The sequence below is a fragment of the Sceloporus occidentalis genome, unplaced genomic scaffold, assembly GCF_023333645.1.
Source record: "Sceloporus occidentalis isolate IW3139 unplaced genomic scaffold, rSceOcc1.0.p SCAF_3, whole genome shotgun sequence".
Classification (NCBI taxonomy): domain Eukaryota; kingdom Metazoa; phylum Chordata; class Lepidosauria; order Squamata; family Phrynosomatidae; genus Sceloporus; species Sceloporus occidentalis.
In genome coordinates this window covers 218,307,437-218,327,893 of record NW_028316983.1, presented here as the reverse complement: position 1 = coordinate 218,327,893, position 20,457 = coordinate 218,307,437, and the positions used below count along the sequence as shown (strand labels likewise).

The 20,457-nt window shown below is 42.7% G+C and overlaps 1 protein-coding gene across 2 annotated transcripts in view; it reads left to right on the top strand.

Moving 5' to 3' along the window:
• Positions 1-6,246: 6,246 nt before the first annotated feature.
• VIRMA (vir like m6A methyltransferase associated) overlaps positions 6,247-20,457 on the top strand; it is a 37,870-nt gene continuing 23,659 nt past the window's right edge. Inside the window, exons 1-8 of one of the 2 annotated variants that reach the window (XM_089517639.1) lie at positions 6,247-6,348; positions 7,194-7,309; positions 9,859-9,945; positions 10,994-11,042; positions 12,495-12,663; positions 13,696-13,818; positions 15,167-15,475; positions 19,179-20,328. In XM_089517639.1, coding sequence (XP_089373765.1) covers positions 6,286-6,348; positions 7,194-7,309; positions 9,859-9,945; positions 10,994-11,042; positions 12,495-12,663; positions 13,696-13,818; positions 15,167-15,475; positions 19,179-20,328 — 2,066 coding nt within the window. In that variant the 5' untranslated portion in view covers positions 6,247-6,285. The remainder of the gene's footprint in view (positions 6,349-7,193; positions 7,310-9,858; positions 9,946-10,993; positions 11,043-12,494; positions 12,664-13,695; positions 13,819-15,166; positions 15,476-19,178; positions 20,329-20,457) is intronic. The other variant, XM_089517637.1, reaches the window with a different exon arrangement.

Sequence of the window (20,457 nt, the reverse complement as noted above, 5' to 3'; positions counted from 1 at the left end):
TGTGCTGTGGTAGGTAATTTGTGTGACAGGAAAGCCCAACACAACAGTTATGGCTTACACTGGGGAGGGGGAAGTAGAGAGAAAATTGTGATTCTCCATCATTTATTGGACTCCACCTCCCATCAGTCCTGGTCACCACAGGTAATGATAAAGACTGGTGGCTATTGCAATTCAACATGATCTAGACCAGGGGTAGGCAACCTGCGGCCAGCGGGCCGGATGCGGCCCGGCAAGGCCTTGGGACCGGCCCCAGCCCGGTCCTGCCGCCGATTGCCGCCGGAGCCTTTGGGGCGTGGGGCCTTTGGCCTATTAGGAGGAGGCGGGCAAGGGGGGGCAAGTGGCAGGCAAGGGGGGCAAGCGGCAGGCAAAGGGGGGAATTGTCTATAGAAGCCTCCGAAACATGCATTTATATTAACATTTTTTAAAAAAATCAGCAAATTTTTTAGCGTGCCCTCCATTTTTTAAATAAAAGTGTCCTCCATTTGAAATTTTTGTCCTACATTTGTCCCGGTTTAATAATAATAATAAATAATAATAAAAATTTTATTTATATACCGCCCTTCCATCGGATCAGGGCGGTTTACAACAGTTAAAATACAATAATACAATAATAAGCATTAAAATTATACAAAATTACATAAAACATAAAAGCAAAACAGAGCAAAAAGGCCCCCCAGGTTAGCCAATCCCATTGCCAGTGCGGTTTATTTATTTATTTAATTTTTTTTTACAAAATTATTTAATTATTTATTTTTTGGCTTCGGCCCCCCAGTTGTCTGAGGGACAGCAACCCGGCCCCCGGCTCAAAAATGTTGCCTATCCCTGATCTAGACTATCCCACTGTCTCTGCCCTAACAGAAATGTTGGGGAAATTCAGTCCAATTTATCAGGCTCACACAGATTTGACTTGTGTGCAACCTTGTTGAATGCAGAGGAACATCCAAATTCTCAAAAGGTATAGTGTATAAGACAAGGGTAGATCTTGTGTGAATACACTGCTGCTACATTTACTGTTCCTCATGATATATAATTCAAGAACTGGATTAACTTCTGGATCATAGGGCTGCATCTGAACTGCAGTTTGACACCGCTTTAACTGCTATGACTCAGTGCTATGGAATTCTAGGATTTGTAGTTTTGTAAGCCTTCTCTGTGAGAGAGCTCTGGTGCCACAACAAACAAATGCTGATTCCATAGCATTGAGCAATGGCAGTTAAAGTAGTGTCAAACAGCCTTACTTCTGGAGTGCAGATGCAGCCTATGTAGATCTATGTGGGATGTGCGTTGGTTGATTTAGGTGTGCCAGCCTCTGCATATCAGGCTATACGCATACCCCTTGATCAGGGCACACAAGCTACACCTGGCATTGTCACTGAGCAGAACAGGTGATAAAAAGATGCAGGCAATCCAAACTCCCTGAGGACTAGGGATTAATGATATACAACCCAGTTCCAGCAAACGGTTTGTGTGTTACTTTGGTTGTGTATTCCTGCATGGCAAGGGATTGGACTTGACAGCCCTTGAGGTCTCTTCCAACTGTATGATTCTACTATGATTCTAACAGTGGAAGCTGTAGGGAAGATGAGGCTGCTGGTTTTGCTGTTGCTTTTGAACTCTGCTTCCTTAATGGGACTTGGCTCTTTACAGGACTGAGGCTCTGATTTAGCAGGCATTGCTCTCCATCTATCACAGGTGCCTTGCCTGTCTGGGGCATAAAAACAGGACTTTTTTCCTGTTGTACAACCTCAGATCAGAGACTGTCTGGAAGCTGTAGGGAGGAAGAAGCGGCTTGTTTTGCTGCTGCCTGGGACCTCTGCTTCGTTAGTAGAACTCAGCTCTTTGCAGGACTGAGGCTCTAACATAGCAGACTTGTGTCAGGCAAGGGATTGTCCTTTTGCCTGACAGAAATCATGGTTGTTACCTGCTTTGACCATCCCAACTGTTTACTGTACTGGTTGTTTTTAATAGATATTCCCTATCAGCCCAATACAGGAACAATGTGTTTTCCAGCAGGAGCAGCCACTGGAGATACCACTAGAGTCACACAGGGCAAAGGGAGTAAACAAGTAAAATATTAAGGAAGAGGGGAGCATAAGAGGGTGCTTATTGTCCTCAAATTGTCTCCCAGGTCAAATAGTGTGAATAGCCTTGGTGACAGCCCCCACTCCTTTGAAAAGGCTGCTGCTGAATGCCATGTTGGTGAATGATAAAACAGCTGCCATTCAGGACCTGATCCTGGATGAACAAGCTGACCAGGACTGCACTGCAGATACCTGGTTGGATGAGACTGGGTGGGGTTAATCTCTCTCAGTTTTGTCCACCAGGATTCTCTGTGCAGCAGCAAGCAAGGCCTGGGGGGTAGGGAGGTGGAGTTGCAGTGGTCTATCATGGTTCCATCCTCCTGACCAAATGTCCTCTTCCACAGTCTACTGGTTTTGCATGTATATACCTAAAGGTGGATAGGCAGGCTTCTGTTGGTGTACCACACTCTCCGCTGTTCAACAGTCTCCCTTCCTGAGTTAGATGGGGTGGTCTCAGGGTTGGAATTGAGTACCCATGGCTACTAGTGCTGGGGAACTTCAATATCCATGCTGAGACTGCCTTGTTGGGAGTGGTTCGGGATATCATAGCCTCCATGACAGCCATGGGCCTGTCCCAAGTGGTATTTGGCCCTAATCATGCTGCTGGGCACACTCTGAATCTTGTTTTTTGTCCTGAGTGGGGTGATCTTGGTGTGAAGGAACTCTCCACAGTTCCACTGTCATGGACAGATCTTTATCTGGCCAGGTTTAGACTGCCTGGGACTTGGAACTTCTGCAGGGATAGGAGAGCCATTAGGATGAATTGCTGGGGGCTCTGGGGAAGTTTCCTATCACATCAGCAGGTGATTCTGTTGGGGTTCTGGCCGAATTCTGAAATGGGGAAATGACCAGGGTGGTGGACACAATCAGTCCTGAACATCCCCTCTTATGGACTGGAGCCATAAGGGAGCAAGTGAGATCCAAAGTGAATCTGACTGAACACAGAGTAGAGCTAGAGCCTGTCTGAAGGCTTACTCTGTGGTAGCATGGGCAACAAAGAAATTATTTGTTGCTGCCAGCATGGCATCTGCAGGGAGCTGTCCAGCAGAGCTCTTTTGCGTGGTCAGAGGTCTATTGCACACATGCTCTCAAACAGAAAATGCAGACCACTCACTGTCAAGAATTTGCAGATAAAGTCACTCAGATCCACTCCAATTTGGATGCTGTAGCTGATAGTTTCAGTGGATGTAACCTTGGCACCTGTTTGTCGAGTGTTAATGGATACTTTTCAGTTTTTGAAGCCTGTTGATGTGGATAGGATCCTTGGACAGTTGAGAGCCAACACATGTGTGTTAGATCCTTCTCAGTGGCTGCCCCTAGGCAATTTTATTAAGAAAGGCTGTTCTTAAAAAGTCTTCAAAGAATGGGCTTGGGATATTGTACTATTTTAACATGATTTTATTTTTTTTAACTGCATTTTATTCTTTTAATGAGTGATGTGTTTTAATACCATAACAGTTTAATTCTATTTTAATGCTCACTTTTGTATGCTTTTAATTATGTTAGTTAAAATTGTAAGCCACTTTAAAAGAAAGGGGGGTAAATATAATTATAATAACAGCCTTTTTTCCTAACCAGTGGTGCACTGGATTGTGGCTGGACCCGCTGCTGGTTTATGTGGGAGTAGGTCACACAGCTGAGAGCCAGCCTGGTGTAGAGATCCAAGTGCCCAACTATGACACTGGAGATCAGGGTTCAATTCTCCACTCAGCTATGGAAACCCACAGAGCAATCTTGAGTGAGTCTAGGGTTGCCATATTCCAGTCCTTCATATCCAAGCATCTACTTTGCATATTATACAAATTATTATAATTATACATATTAAGAATTTGCATTCTGATTATACAAATTCAATATATTAATCATTGCACCTTTTCTACCATTATGTTTCAGCCTCAATACCAGTACCAAGCTAAGATCTCTCTTTTTCTTCTTTCCCCCCAGCTGGTGTAAAGAGAGAGAGGTAGCCCCAGAGAGTAAAGGGACACACTCTTTCAAGCCACCAACACAATCACCACAACACAAAGCCACCTCTGGTTGCCTCCATTCCTTTCCCACCTTCTGGGCCTGTCAGGGGGAGGGAATGGAAGAATAAAGTGGCAATGCTGCCCCTGTTCAATAGCAACAGGAGCCTGCAAGGTGGGATGAGGATCCCACCAGTGCTAGTCTTCTTGCACTGTTTCTCGCTTCATTGCCACTGCCACGCTTTAACCTACCCATCCACCTGTCATGAGAAATCTGCTTCAACTGGACATTTTTAGTTCCAGTCTGGGATTTTCCAGGTTTTACAGGACAAATGACAACCTTACTTGAGTCACACACTTTCAGCACTAGAAAGCCCTGATAGGTTCACTGTGGGGTTCCCATATGTCAGAAGGTTAGAGAACTTTTGTGCCACAACAAACTACAATTCCTTATCTTATAGTTTATTTATTTACATTAGCCAACCAGGCTTTTGCATAAACTACAATTTCCATAATCCCATAATACTGAGCCATGGCAGTTAAAGCAGTGTCAAACTGGGTTATTTCTGAAGTGTGGATGAGCCTTGAAGGCGAAGATAATGACAGGGGCTTGCTCCCAAATATTGGGATACTACACAGGTTTTCTGTGGAATTTCCAGGCTATGTGCTGTGTTTTGCACCAACAGATAGATTAACATGTAAATCACTTGTTCCCAACCATGGGTCACACAGTATATATGTGTGTGTGTGTGTGTATACACACACACACACACACCACTCACTTTCATGCCACCAACCTCTGAAGATGCCAACCACAGATGCAGGCGAAACGTCAAGAATAAATTCTCCTAGAATGCAGCCACATAGCCGTAAAACCCACAGAAAACTATGGATGCCAGCCGTGAAAGCCTTTGACTTCACATATTACACAGAAGTAGTGCATGCTGAAAGCCAACATGGTATAGCGGTTTGAGCATCAAACTAGGACTGTGGAGATCAGGGTTCAGTTCGCTACTTGGCCATGGAAACCCACTGGATTATGTTGTCTCGGCCCAAGCAACTCCCAAGATAGGTTCACCTTAGGAATGCCATAAATCAGAAACGACTTGAAGGCCCTCAACAAAAATACAAAGTCGGACAACTAAGGATCGGGACTTACTCCCAAGTGCAGGGATACTAAAGTTTACTTGGAAATACAGCACTGTTTTAATGAAGATTATTCCTCTCATTTAACTGAAGTCCAAAACACACTGCAGAAATAATTCATTTTAAACTACGTTAACTGCCCTGGTTCAGTGCTGGGGAATTCGGAGAACTGTAGTTTTATGAGACATTTAGCCTTCTCCGTCAGAGAGCTCTGATGCCACAACAAACTACACTTCCCTATTTTAAATAGATTTTAATTTGTATTTATAGTGTTGGTATTAGTTTTAAGATAAAGGATAAGGGGATGCGTTATTATTATTATTTGTATTATGTATTTATTTATGTATTCTACTGAAACCGTCTTGATCCTTCTGGAAAGGTGGGATATAAATAAAAATTATTATTATTATTATTGATTCCCAGAATTCCCTAGCACTGAGCCAGGGCAGTTAAAGCCGTCCCAAATGGGATTATTTCTGCAGTGTGTTTTGGTCCTAAAGGAGCCCTGGGAATTATAGTTAATTGTGACACCAGAGCGTTCTGACAGAGATGGTTAGATGCCTCACACAACTACAGTTCCCAGAATTCTCTAGCTAGAGGCCTCACAAAACTAGAGTTCCCAGGATTCCCTAGTATCGAACCAGGGCAGTTAAAGAGATCTCAAATCGGATTATTTCTGCAGTTTTGGACTTAAGGGAATCCTGGGAATTGTAGTTCATAGTGGCACCGGAGCTCTCTGACAAAGGAGCTTAGATGCCTCACAAAACTACAGTTCCCAGGATTCCCTAGCTTTGAGCCAGGGCAGTTAAAGAGGTCTCAAACTGGATTATTTCTGCAGTGTGTTTCTGGACCTAAGGGTCGGATAACAAGGGAAGATTCCTCCCTTGTACCTGCATTTAAGACTCTCACACTGAGAGGGAAGGCCCGCTGGGCTCCTTTTTGGGCTGCTCTGAGCCATGAGACTGAATAGAACGTTGGGAAGGAATGAGGGGAAAGAGCAGCCCCGCCCTGGCAGAGAAACAGGGTGCGCGCGCAGCTCCCCTGCGACCCGGAAGTGCTTCCCTGCGCAGCCTAGGTACTTCCGCCGACGCAAAATGGCGGCGGAGACAACAACGGAGCTCCTATTTTTAGACACTTTCAAGCACCAGAGCACGGAGGTAATGGAGGCGGCGGGGACTGTGTCCTCTTTAGGTTCATTTTCCTGGGCGGAGGGGTTTCAGTGCCTCGGTTCGGGGAGAATCAGGTGCCAGGGAGCCCGGTTCTCGGGGGGAGCAGGAGCTGTCATTGGTTACTTATAATCACGATGATGATGATATAATTTATTTATATTCCGCCTTTTCCCGGAGGAATCAAGGCGGATTACAACAGAAATGACAATAAAACAATGAATAATTTATTTATCAATGACAAGGAGGACAGAATTGGGGGCATAGTTATCAGATTTGCAGATGACACCAAATTAGAAGGAATAGCTAGGGCAGGATCAAGATTAAAACGACCTGAATAGACTTGAAAGCTGGGCCAAAGCTAACAAGATGAATTTCAACAGGAAGAAATGTAAGGCACTGCACTTAGTGCAGAAAAACAAAATGCACAGATATAGGATGGAGGACACCTGACTTAAGGAGACAACATGTGAAAGGGATTTGGGAGTCCAAGTAGACCACAAGTTGAACATGAGTCAACAGTGCGATGCGGCAGCTAAAAAGGCCAATGCGATTTTAGGCTGCATCAATAGAAGTATAGTGTCTAGATCAAGGGAAGTAATAGGCCCACTCTATTCTGGTTTGGTCAGGCCCCACCTGGAATATTGTGTCCCGTTTTGAGCATGGTGTGAGCAGCAACATGTCATAGAAAATGAATGGACAGAGCTATCATACCATTATTTGCCTTTAGGAAAATGTCTGGGCCCTTTGCTACACATTTTCCTTCAAGGAGACTACAGAGTGCTTATGAAATAGAGTGAAAAGATTTTTCAACCTTGATTATTTTTTCCCTCCAGCAAAGTACTAATGTAGACGTGGTTCGCTTTCCATGTGTTGTTTACATCAATGAAGTGCGTGTCATCCCTCCAGGAGTAAGAGCTCATTCTAACTTGCCTGAAAATAGAGCTTATGGGTAAGTGCAAAATGTTAAAAGAGTATCATTAGTATCTGGTTATTGGATATATATTTGCGTCGTCAAATGTCTTGTGATCATGCTTTTCACACCTCTGTGGCATAAGCTGCTACTCCCATTGTAGAGATGAAATGGTAAATAGGGCGCAGCAGAGACCGCCATAAAGCGGTGTACTCACGCCAATACTAGAGTTAGGGAGCGCCCATCATCCGCACGCTTCCTAACTCTAGTAAGGGACCGCACCAGCATCTACACGGGGGTTGGCATGATGCTGGCGCTGAGCACCCAAATGTGGTGTGCAAGAAATAGTGTCATAACGGCACCACTTTCTGGTTGCAGTGCTGCAACAAAGGAGCTGCTCTAGGCAGCTCCTTTTTGTTGCGGCGCCACAAGCTTTGTTCCCGTGTGGTAACCAGATAGCTGTGGGAATGAAGCCATGGGAGAAAGGGGCCTGTTGGGGGGTCCTGGGGCATGAAGCCCCAAAGACACCCCTTTTCGGGACCACGGAGAAGCGGCATTTTCCCAAAAAGCACCGGATTGGGGCCTCTGAGCTGCCGGTGAGGCTGCCCTGACCCCAATCTGGTGAGAAAAGGGGCAAGTGCAGGACGCCCCTGAAGAGGTGGTCTCTACCATGCCAATGAGAGATAACAATATGCCCAAATAATGCAATAAATCCTTGACAGAGGGATGTGATCCCAGGTCTCTGAGAACCATCTAACACTGGTTCTGCTTCAGCCTGCTCAAAAACTCAGAATGACATGAGAGAGCTTGGAGGAGGTTTTATGTATGGATGAAGGCAGGAGCCATAACCAGAAGGTCAGGGATGGCTAACAGATGAGCTGGTGTCTGGGTTTATGAAATCCTGATGAACAGATACTGATAAAGCTCTCTTAGTATGAATTAGATTTGAAACAGTTTGGAGATATTTCTGTCTGGTGCTCACACTTGTATGCTTAGTTCAGGTGTTGTGACACATAGTAGTTAGAACAAGCTAGAAAAGGGTGGTAGGAAGGGCACTTCCCAGCTCTTCCTTCGTGCAGCAATTTCCTGCATCCCACCCAGGAACCACAATTAAGGACTGGGAGATCCTTTGGAATAGCATTCACTGTTGTGAAAGGGGCTCCAATTATGTGAGACAGAGGTTTATGGACATTATAATCACTTTTCATTCAAATATTAGGCAAATGTTTATAATAATTATTTATCTCATCTGTGTTTCATCACTATATAGCAGGCGGGCTTCCAGATACAGCTGGATTGCAGCATTCACAAATCTTAGTCAGAGTGAAGGATAATGTGAGTTGCAGTTACACTAGATTCAAAAGATGTCTACCCTGATGTAAAGAGACAAGTGTGGCTGTGCCCCAAAAAACATTGCAGAGTGGAATTCTTTTGTTTAGGATCCAAGTATTTCATTCTATTCTCTATCCCCCTAGTTTTCTTTCTACTTAGTGCTTTCCTCCTCCAGTAATCAGTCAGTAGTTCATGGACAATGCACTTTCTCAGTCCTTATTAAGTTTTCGATGTATATACTCACACATGACCCCAATCTTGACTACAAAAACTTGTATAATTTTAGAAAAAGTCACATGATTAATGTACAGATTAAGGTTCTTGGATGTTGTCAAATACAGATTGACTCTCCCTTATCCGAAATGCTTGGGACCAGATGTGTTTGGGGGTTTTTTTTGGATTTTGGAATATATGCATATATATAATCAGGTATCTTGCCGATAGTACGCAACTCTAGACATGCGATTCATTTATGTTTTGTATAGACTTTATACACATAGTCTGAAGGTAAATTTATATATACTATGTTTAATAATTTTGTGCATGAAACAAAGTTTGCGTATGCTGAACCATCAGACAGCAAAGATGGCACTATCTGAGCCACCCATGTGGAAAATTTGGATTTTGGAACATTTCAAAATTCCGGATAAGGGATAGCCAATATGTATACAGAAGTAAGGGGTGAAACAGAGTGGCGTGGAGCCGCCACAGCAACTGCATGCGTGCGGCCCCAATCTGGCCCATCACCGCTGTTTCCAACCGGCCTCTAAAAAGGAGTCGTTTTTCCCCACTCCTTTTCAGGCCAACTTCTCCGGGTTTGGGCAGTATTGGGACAGCTTCTGGCTGTGTTCGGGGTGTGCATTGTCTAAATCCCATGCCCCCCACACAGCCTGATGGTATTCCTTTTGACCCGACTGTTTTGGGCCTAAGTCTTTAAGAAGGCTTGAAAGATGAAAAAGGGGTTTGTAAATGTATGCTATCTTTTTATTGGAATTTGAATCAGTATAGAAATAAATACCAGTAATAGTTTTAGCTTGCTTTTAGATTAGTGTACATGTATCTGAAATGTTTTATTAATGTTAAAAAAATTGGACACCTTATCTTAACACATTTTTTAGAAAATGAGTAGCCTTATAATTTAAAAGTTGAAACTCATCAAAAGGAACCTTCCCCTCCAGATATTGTTGACTCTGTAAGTTGACTTGATTATTGGGCTTCTGTAAATGTTCTTTTTTTCATTTTGAATCTGTTTTCAGTGAGACATCCCCTCATACATTTCAGTTAGACCTGTTTTTCAACAACGTCAGCAAGCCAAGTGCACCTGTATTTGACAGGCTGGGAAGGTAAGTACTTATAAAATTCCTATATATAGTGGTAGAGTTTACCCAACTTTGAATCTGTAAAATATATAATTACAGAAAATAGACTTGTTGAAAATAGAGGTGTTGTTATTCAGGAAGAGGCTCTACTTTAAAGCAAGGGTGAGGAAAGCATGCCCACCTAGAGTTACCCACCTACGTAAAAAAACAAAACAAAACCAAAACTGTTGGGAAAAGTTTTTTAAAATACCTTAGAATGGGTTATCCTTGCCCTCTGGAGGTGTGGGAAAGAAATTCATCATGTTTTTGTCTTCCCTCTAGGCTATTATAGGATATGGGGGATTGTCAGTACCTCATGGTTTTAGAAGGGCTTCTTCCTCATTAAAAAAAACTTCTCCTGAAATTGTTAAAAAGAAAATTTCTAGTCTTGAAAAACTGTTTTTAAAATGTTAAAAACTTGCCTTTTTTAAAAAGTGCCCTTTTTAAAAAGTGGAGGACTGCTCTTGGAGCCTTCAAGGAAAAGAAATTCACCCCTTTTTATGAGTAAAAAAGGTGGCACGGAAGAGTTAGAGGTGCAAAAATAGTCTTGGGTAGCTATGTGCACCAATCAAGTGTAATATAGCTAGTGTGATATAGCAAGGCTATACAGTATGTTATTTGCTTAGTGTGAGGGAATTTCCTCTAGGCTTTCTGCATGGCATAATGATTTTTCGATATTGTTGGGAGCTATAGAAGAGGTATGAAGAAACTGTTAGGGGTTGGATGGTACATTGGGCTACTGAAGTAATGGGGAGGGGGGCTTCACCTCACTCTATACTCTATTTTCCCTGTACCTTACTACTCCTGTAGTTACAACTTTGCTGTGGCAGAGTAAGCTAATGCGTCAAGCTGTTAGATTCCATGTATTTTTTTAATAACATAAATAGTTTATAAAGCATAAATAAACCACAGCTTTAGACTATTTTTGTCTGCCAATTAATGTAAATAAGGAATAATTGTCATTCTAACTCAGGGCATTAGTGGAAATTCATTTTCTTTAACATCTAACGTATATTTCTGTTCTGTTTAATAGCTTGGAGTATGATGAGAACTCTTCAATTATTTTCAGGCCCAATGCAAAGGTAATTACCACTGTCCCCACTGTATTATAATACCATCTGTAAGTGATCCTCTTGAACAGAAAGACCAATTATCCATGCACTGGACTGTTGCAATGTGTTATTCAGTTGTTCCCAGAAACCTCAGTTTGTACAAATAAAGCTGCTAAGTTAGTAATTGGGACTAACTGTAAAGAACATCATTTGCCAGTCTGTCCTGGTTGCCACTCTGTTTCCAAGCACAGTTGAGAGAGTTGGCTATAACCTGTAAAGTCTTAAATGATTTGGGGCTTGACCCCTGGGCCTGCCTCCACTGGGAAACCCCTTTCAGATTTTGCCATCACCCATGAGTTTATTTGAAAGTGGCTCATAAATCTAGGAGGAAGTAGAATTTATTATAGACATATAAATATTAGAATTACTTTTGTTGTTGTTTTTAATGTTATATAAGAAAGGAAGAAAATTACTTGTATAATGTGATATTTGTGAAGATTATTGTGAAGACTATTTAAAAAAAGAAAGTGGCTCATAAATCACATATGGAAGGTCATGATAAGCATTAGCTCATTGTGGTGTACAGTTTGTATTGCCTGAAGCACTTTACAGACATTTGATATGGAGAGGAGTGCATGGTGCTGTTACTGTTCATTTCCAGTTCAGGCAAGAGTCTACGCTGGTGGGCTCTCCTTAGATGTTTAGATAAGGGGGCACAACACATTGTCTAGAGAAGAACAGATAAGCAGACTTCCCATCATGCCAAGGTCCAACAATTGGGGAAAGGCCTTCCCTCTATCCCAGCTGCCACTGCTGTGTCCTCCAGAGAGAGAGAGAACAGCAACCAGCATCTGTTGGACCTAATCACCTCTCCTACTGTCCTTTTCCTTGTGGGTCAGGCATCTGTCAAATAAATAATTGTAAACTGCTCATGTAAAATGCCATGTACACTGATGGCGCTATGTAAACAAATGATAATTTGTTTACATAGCGCTGTTTCTGCATCTCCACATGTTTATTCTGTATGGATAAAATATCTGTAAATGTTCTTCCTCTGTAGATGTCATCAGTAATATTAAAAAAGAATGAGTGAAAGTGAACCTTGCCTTTCATCTATAAAATTACTTCTTTAATCAAAAAAGTAATAACCCTCCTTAAAAGCTACAGCTCTTCTTTCTCCATTTTAACAGTCTTTATAGGATGTTTTAGTTTTCAGGAAAAAATATTGTGATACAAACAGATTTAATATTTTTTCAGACAAAACTCTTCCTTAGGAGGACTAGAAGCTGAGGGTCTTAGAATTGCAACAGAATCTCAAATTTTTTTCTTGAGTGGACTTTTTGTAATAAGTGGCAATATTTATAAAATTAAAATAGAACACCATAGACTCTTTTACTGGCCTATATTGCTATTCACCTAATAGTGTAAGTACAAAATGCCAGGATTTATTTTTGTTTGACATTTCACTTTTTCCTTCACCAGGTCAACACTGATGGGTTAGTTCTAAGAGGCTGGTACAACTGCCTGACGTTGGCAATATATGGCTCTGTTGATAGAGTAATAAGCCATGATAGGGACTCTCCACCACCTCCTCCACCGCCACCGCCTCCTCCTCAGCAGCAGACAGCTTTGAAAAGACCTCCAAAACTTGGTGAGCATTTTAGAATTGCCCAGTTTTAAATTATTTGTTTAAAAAAGGTCTTGGGTTATAGAAATACTGATTTTTCATCTATCTCTAAATCTTAATCATGGGGGTGCCGGTGGGGATAGGGGTGGAGTTTTTTGTTCTAGTCTTTAAGGTCATGTGTGCTGCCAGTGCATCACAGGTCCAAACACACTGCAAAAATAATCTAGTTTGAGTCTGCTTTAACTGCCCTAGCTCAGTGCTATGGAATCCTGGGAATTGTAATATACAGTGGAACCTCGCCATAGGCGGGCGTGCCATACGCGGCCTTGAGCATACGCGCTCAAGCCGTGGCGTGCGCGCGGGGCGGAAGGGGCAGCGCGTCCCATTCAGTTGAATGGGCGCGCGCGCCCGTTGCGCCCTGCGCACCTTCGCGCCACCGTGCACGAGCCCCATTGTTTACAATGGGGCTCGAGCATAGGCGGAAATCGCCATACGCGGCGGGATCCGGAACGGATCCCGCCGCGTATGGCGAGGTTCCACTGTATTGTGCCACCAGAGCTCCCTAACAGAGAAGACTAAATATCTTGCAGAACTACAATTCCCAGAATTCCCTACCAATGGGTATCCTTAAACCTTTCAGCAACTTCCTGGTTTTCATTGCTGTTTTAGGCCTCATCCACATTGCAGAAATAATCCAGTTTGATACCACTTCAACTGCCATAACTCAGTGCTGTGGAATTCTGGAACTTGTAGTTTATTGTGGTGTCACAACAAACTACAAATCCTAGGATTCCATACAATAGACCATGGCAGTTGAAATGGTGTCAAACCAGAGTATTTCTGCAGTGTGTATGAAGCCTCTGTGCAAAGCACCTGAAAGAAGAAATTAGAGTGTGTGCACTGGAGGCAGTTTAAGCAACTCTTTATTTAGTGCCTGGCAAAATTGTTTTGTAGACTGAAGGAAATGTTCAAAACTGTTTTGTCCTTTCATCCTCCTGTATTTGTGACATTAAAAAAACTCATCAAAATTTTTGTTTGAATAAAACATTTTTATAGTAGATGGAGAGAAAGAGGATCAGTTCAATGGCAGTCCTCCACGACCACAACCTAGAGGGCCCAGAACTCCACCAGGCCCTCCTCCTCCTGATGATGATGAAGATGAACCAATGCCTGTATCAGGTACATAGGAGATATATTTTGTTCTTTTCTGTTTACTTATGAATGTGCATATGCATGAATATATTGGCAAGATTCAAAGATGTAGCTGTGGTAGTCTGTAGAATCAGTATGTAGAGAGATCTTGTAGCACCTTTGAGACTAACTGAAAGAATGAAAAAAAGAATGAAGTCTATGAAAGCTCATGCTGCCAATTTCTTTCTTTCAATTAGTCTCAGTGCTACAAGATCTCTCTATCTGTTGGCAGGGGGAAGTCTTGGGTTTTTTTAGTGTATTAACTGACAAATTGCATTCTTTTGTTCATTCCTTTTTCTGTAACTGGGTTTGGTGTTTGATAGATTGATAGATTGATTGAATTAATATTCAATTTAAAATCAGGAATAACACCTTGAACATGTAAACTAAAGTGTGTGTGTGGTGATTTTGCATAGGGTTCTGAACAAGTTCACAGATTATATCACAGATCTAAAGAGTGTGTACTTGATAAAGAGCTACATCCAGTGTAGCTTTTTGGCATTTGCATTTTCATAGATTTGTCACATTCCTCTTCACGTTTTTAGTGTATATGCAATACACTGTATGTGTGAAAAGGGTACCACATATAAATCCATGATAGCTATACTGTTTTGGAGGTTGTCTTGTGCATTTTGCTCAGCCTATCTATCCCATTGAGATTCAGTGGATAGATGGGAACACTGATTTTCATCGTACCGTTATTGTTTTCTTTATATTTACCTTTTAAAGAAAGGATAAGGAAAGAGGACTTCAGTGACTAGCCCTGAATCACTCCAGATTTTATTGAGGATACAACAGGGAAAGAACTATGTGCTATGTTCTCTTTCATTTAATGAATTCCATCATAGTATCTCATGAATGTTATGTTTTACAGTCACTACTGAATTGCCACTGGGCAGTGGTAATTGTAGCACGAATCATCCGAAGCTTGCTACATAGGGAAGAATTGGCAAACGTATTAGCCTTTTGAAACTTTGTTTGCCTTCGGACTTACAGAACCAGATCACCAATTTATGAAAGTATCTTGCTTGTTTTGCCTGAAGGACTGATAGTAAATTATCTATTATTTTTATAAGTTTTTAAAAATTTAGTGCACATGCAGACATCCTTTTACCAAAAGGACACATTATTCGCATCTGCAGGGTTAAAATAATATGTAAATTTATAGAATTCTCAAAACAGAACTTTAACATGCATAGCTCCATTACTTGCTCAGTTTTTATTATAGGTGGCTTTCTAAAATAAATAATTTCTGCAATACCATACTGTACTATTACTATATTACACCATACATTACATTTTAAATCAGTTATCTTCTTAATGACATTCCTTTCAGTGGTTGGAGAAAAAGATGTTGAGGTTGATCACAGAGAGGATTACTTTGAACCCATTTCCCCTGATCGGACATCTGTTCATCAAGAAGGTCCATACTCTGATGAAGCAGAAGTGGAAGAAGATCAGCCAGAAGAAGTAGAGGATGATGAAGAAGGGGTGGATGTTGAGGAAGAGGAAGAGGAGGAAGATGATGAAGATGGTCAGACAGAGAGTATTCCCGAGGAAGAAGATGATGATGAAGAGGAAGAAGTAGAAGATGGTGATGAAGAGGATGAAGAAGAAGATGGTGATGAAGAGGAGGAAGTTGAAGGTATGCAAACACCAAAGTCAATGGGCTGTTTCATTCATGTGTATATGTCATGTACTATCATCACTTAATTACTTAGTGCTTGACTCTTAATTATATGTGTGATTCATCCCCATTGGAAAAGAATTGATTTTCACTTGATACTGAAGTGTGTGAATTTTCTGTGCTGCTTAATCAGTAATGCCCAAGTGAACTGAACATGCAACTGGAATTAAGGAGGTTATTTTTTGGGAATCTAAGCACTTGAATAGGCAATAAGGAAAAGGTACTCTTTAGAAAGAGGATGTTGCACTCGGAAATTTGGTGGAGGAGTCTATGGTTGAGTTTTACAACCTTTGTTTTAAACAGTTGTAGCTTAGAAGTGAAGAAGAGGGTATCAGTTTTTTACCTTTCCAATTAAATAAGTTTATTTGTGACCTAACATTTTAGTCATTTTTACAAATTCAAGTATTTAATATTCCAGTGCTGAAATTATATTATTTTATTGCTGTTGTCCTGGTTAGTCAGTGCTTGGGGGTGATGTTTAGTAATGAGATACATGACCTCAAAGCTTCATGATTTCAACATTGTTTACTTTTAAAAATTAAAAACATATTAGAAATTCAATGTTCTTCCACTATTCGACTAAAGCAAGGGGTAAGCAATTGTGGTAGACACCAGCATTTAGCCCCACAGCAGGCGACAGTGTGTGATTTTTGGTCAAATTTCACTACCATATATGATTTATAGGGGTTTAATAGTACTGTAATTTGGGGTTTACAAGTAATAAATAATAAATAAAGTTTTTATTTATATACCGCTTTTCTAAAAATCAAAGCGGTTTACAGCATATACATAAACAACAATAAAACCATAATAAAACCATAATAAAACCACAATTAAAACCCCATCTCATGCCAGCCCAACAATGCTGACGAGGGAGGGGAGCACATTGGGAGTCGGAGGTCAAGAGTCAGGGGTATGACTGCTCGAAAAGGTGTGTTTTTAACCCCTTCTTAAATAGGTCCAGTGAGGTGGCCAAACGGAGCTCATCGGGAAGCGAGTTCCAGAGGTTGGGGGCCGAGATGGAAAAGGCCCTTCTGGTGGTCGTAGCTAATCTGACCTCCGGAACTCTTAGCAATTGCTTCCTGGTTGATCTGAGTGTGCGGGGCGGATTGTACGGAGAGAGGCGGTCCTCCAAGTACCCTGGGCCCAAGCCATTTAGGGCTTTATAGGTAATAACCAACACCTTGTATTGCGCCCGGAAGCAAATAGGCAGCCAGTGAAGGTCCTTCAGGACTGGTGTTATGTGGCTGGTCCTAGGTGTATTAGTGACCAGTCTTGCCGCCATATTCTGCACCAATTGCAGCTTCCGAGTATGGTACAAGGGTTGCCCCATGTAGAGCGCATTGCAGAAATCCAACCGAGAGGTTACCAGAGCGTGTACTACCGTTTCAAGGTCTCTCCGGCCCAGGTAGGGACGCAGCTGGCGTATCAGCCTAAGCTGATAACAGATGCTCCTGACCGTCGCGTCCACCTGAGAAGTAAGGTGGAGCGACGAGTCCAGGAGCACCCCCAGACTGCGTACTGAGTCCTTCACGGGAAGCGTGATCCCGTTTAGGACAGGTGGAATCACCGCCATCCCTGGGCCAGGGGAGTCTATCACGAGTACTTCCGTTTTCTCTGGATTCAAACTGAGTCTGTTTTCCCTCATCCAGCCCATGGTATCCATGAATTCCCAAGCCCCACCTGTTGGAATCTGGTTGGCCGCGAAGGGAATGTTGAGATCCCCCAGGACCAAGAGCCTGGGGGATTCCAGCACTAGCTCCGAGACCAACTGTGTCAGCTCATTAAGGGAGCCTGTTAGCGCATGGGGTGGCCGATAGACCAACAGAATCCCTAGACTGTCACTGGCCTTCAGGGTCAGGTAGATACACTCGATATAGGAAGTTTGACGGACATGGTTCCTGGATAGGGACAAGGTGTTTTTATGAATCAAAGCAACAGCCCCCCCCCCCACCTAACCTGGTCTGGTCCTTCACTGAGTACCCAGCAGGTAGGGCCTGAGCCCACACAGCTTCCCCTTCAGGCCCAAGCCAGGTCTCAGTTATGCAAGCCAGGTCACAGTTGTTATCTTCGAGCAAGTCATAGATAATGTGGGTCTTATTCTTAATAGACCTGGCATTGCACAGGAGCAGAGACAGGGTTTGTGGAATGGTTGGGATGACCCTCAGATCTCTTTGGTTAGAAGAGGGATAGGAAGGGGGAGATAGATATTAAGCATCGATCTCGCCTTCCCCTGTAACGCTGATCCACTCTCCTACCGCCATACCTCCCCCTGCCCCACACTACTCCAATAGGAGCCCCGCTCGCGCCGAGGGAACTACCCTCTGCCTCCCCAACCGAACCACTCTCCACATCCATACCCTCTCCCTCCCCCCCCCACAACAGCAATAAAGGCAGAGAGAAGATACTACAATCATTCTCTGCCAAATAGCTGGCACAGGTCCGTCGCCCCTGTCTTCCATGCAGTCACAGATGTGCGCAACTGCGCAGCTGTGAAAGTGCGCTGTGATGGAGTCCAAAAAGCAGTCCGAGGGCGGCTCCTGGGCCGGTGCGCAGATGCACACCTCTAACAACCCAGGAAGCTGCCCGGCAGCAACAACAGCTCACACAGCAGTCCTCGGAGGCAAGGGGCCGTGACAGAGGAGGGGACCAGGCAGGCTGGCTTTATACATGCCGCTGCCCCGGTGCACCCCTTTCTCCGCCTTCCCCAGGTGTTCCGGCCTTCTCTCCCGGTCCACTGGCGAAGACGCTGTGGTGGAGTCCAAAAAGCAGTCCGAGGGCGGCTCCTGGGTTTTACAACACATCTGCCACAATTGGAGGCCTTCAGGAATACCTCAGAGACTGCATTTTCGTCATGCCTGTACTGAAGCAGTATATATGCAACTCTTCAGACAAACTAAAATGCATATGAACAAGTGATAAATAGCAACAGAACTACCCAGTATGCAACTAGATTGGCCTTGTATGTTAGTAAGCCAGTTTCTTTGCTGCTTAGTTATTTGACCTGTTACTTATGATGGCTGATATGAAGTTGAAGGCCAGTAAAGCAAAATAGTTTTTACAAACCTTTCCATTTCCTTATCTCTCATCTTTACAGATTAAACTGTGCTTAGGCCTGTGTGTTCTTACTGCCTCCCCCTTTTTGAGTTTCTTGTTTTATTTTTATTTTTTTTAAAATTGGGATTTTATTAGGAGCCTAAGCTAGTCACTCATGAGTTAGTCACTCACATTTGAAATCTTGTTCTGATCATGTTAATTTGGAAGTAAGTCTTGCTGTGAAACTTGGTATCAACATGCATAAGCTTGCAGTGCTGGATAAATTTGGACTATTGCCTTGACTAAAGGAAGATCAGTAGAACCCTCGGTTAAGAATCCTTGTTCTGGAGTGGCTTGAATTGTATCTTATTTTTGCATCCATCTCATCCACTGGATGCTCTGCTATTTGTTTAGAAAAGATCCTGCAAAAAGTTAAAGATGTTATTATTTATTGCTGGATCTTCTCTGTATGAGCAAGTGAGAGAAGAAGCTTTATTCTTCCCCTCTTCGCAAACTGTGTGTATGTGTGTGTATATAAATCTAAATGTGTGTTTGTGTGTGTCTATATTTTGTTTAACTGTAGAAGGATGTGTTCAACAAAGTGATTCCAAAACTTTCATTTCAGGGGATGATGGTTATGAACAGATTTCAAGTGATGAAGATGGAATTGCTGACTTGGAACGTGAGACGTTTAAGTATCCAAGCTTTGATATAGAATACACTGCAGAGGATCTAGCCAGAGTGCCACCTGTAACCTATGATCCATTTGATAGAGAGCTTGGGCCGCTATTGTACTTTGGCTGTCCCTACAAGACTACTTTTGAGATGGAAATTGCCAAGATGAAAGAGCAAGATCCAGACAAGGAAAACTCTGGAGCAGTTGAGGCCTCTGTTAAGTTGACTGAATTCTTTGAACTATATCAGGAGGAGAGAGGTGCAAAATGGGTCACTGCTTTGGAAGAAATTTCAAGTTTAATAGTCAAAGGACTGAGCTACTTGCAGTTAAAGGACACAAATCAGGATTATATAAGCCAGTTAGCTGACTGGACAATGCAGTCCTTAAACCTGCAAGTAGCCTTACGGCAGCCAATTGCTTTGAATGTCCGTCAGCTTAAAGCTGGGACGAAACTTGTTTCTTCGCTGGCAGAATGTGGAACTCAAGGAATAGCTGGTCTCCTGCAAGCAGGAGTAATTAATTCTTTATTTGAACTGCTCTTTGCAGATCATGTCTCCTCTTCTCTTAAACTCAATGCTTTTAAAGCTCTAGATAGTGTTATTAGCATGACTGAAGGGATGGAGATATTTTTGAGGAGTGGCTTAGAACCACATGAAAAAAGTGGTTATCAGAGACTACTGGAGCTTATCCTGCTGGACCAGACGGTAAGGGTAGTCACTGCAAGCTCTGCCATTCTACAGAAGTGCCACTTCTATGAGGTTTTATCTGAGGTCAAAAAGTTTGCTGACCAATTAGCAGAAAGTTCTCCACCTCTTTCAAATCATTCTGAACCTGAGCAGGACTCAGATGCTGGGCTTGAGCGAGCTAGCCAGGAATATGAGAATGATGTGGAAGCTCCAATGGATATGGACAACCTTTTGGAATCATCCAGTATGAGTGAAGGAGAAGTGGAAAAACTCATTAACCTTTTGGATGAAATTTTGCATCTGATGGAGACTGCCCCTCACACCATGATCCAGCCACCTGTGAAATCTTTTCCAACAACAGCACGTATTACAGGACCCCCTGAAAGGGACGACCCTTTCCCAGTCCTGTTCAGGTATGTGGCTTTCATTGTTTTTAGTGCATTCCAAAGGATAACTGTTACCTGTCTTGAATCTCATAGTGGGAGAAAGGTGGGATATAAATGCTTCAAATAAAATAAATGTTCAAGAGTGGATCACACTCC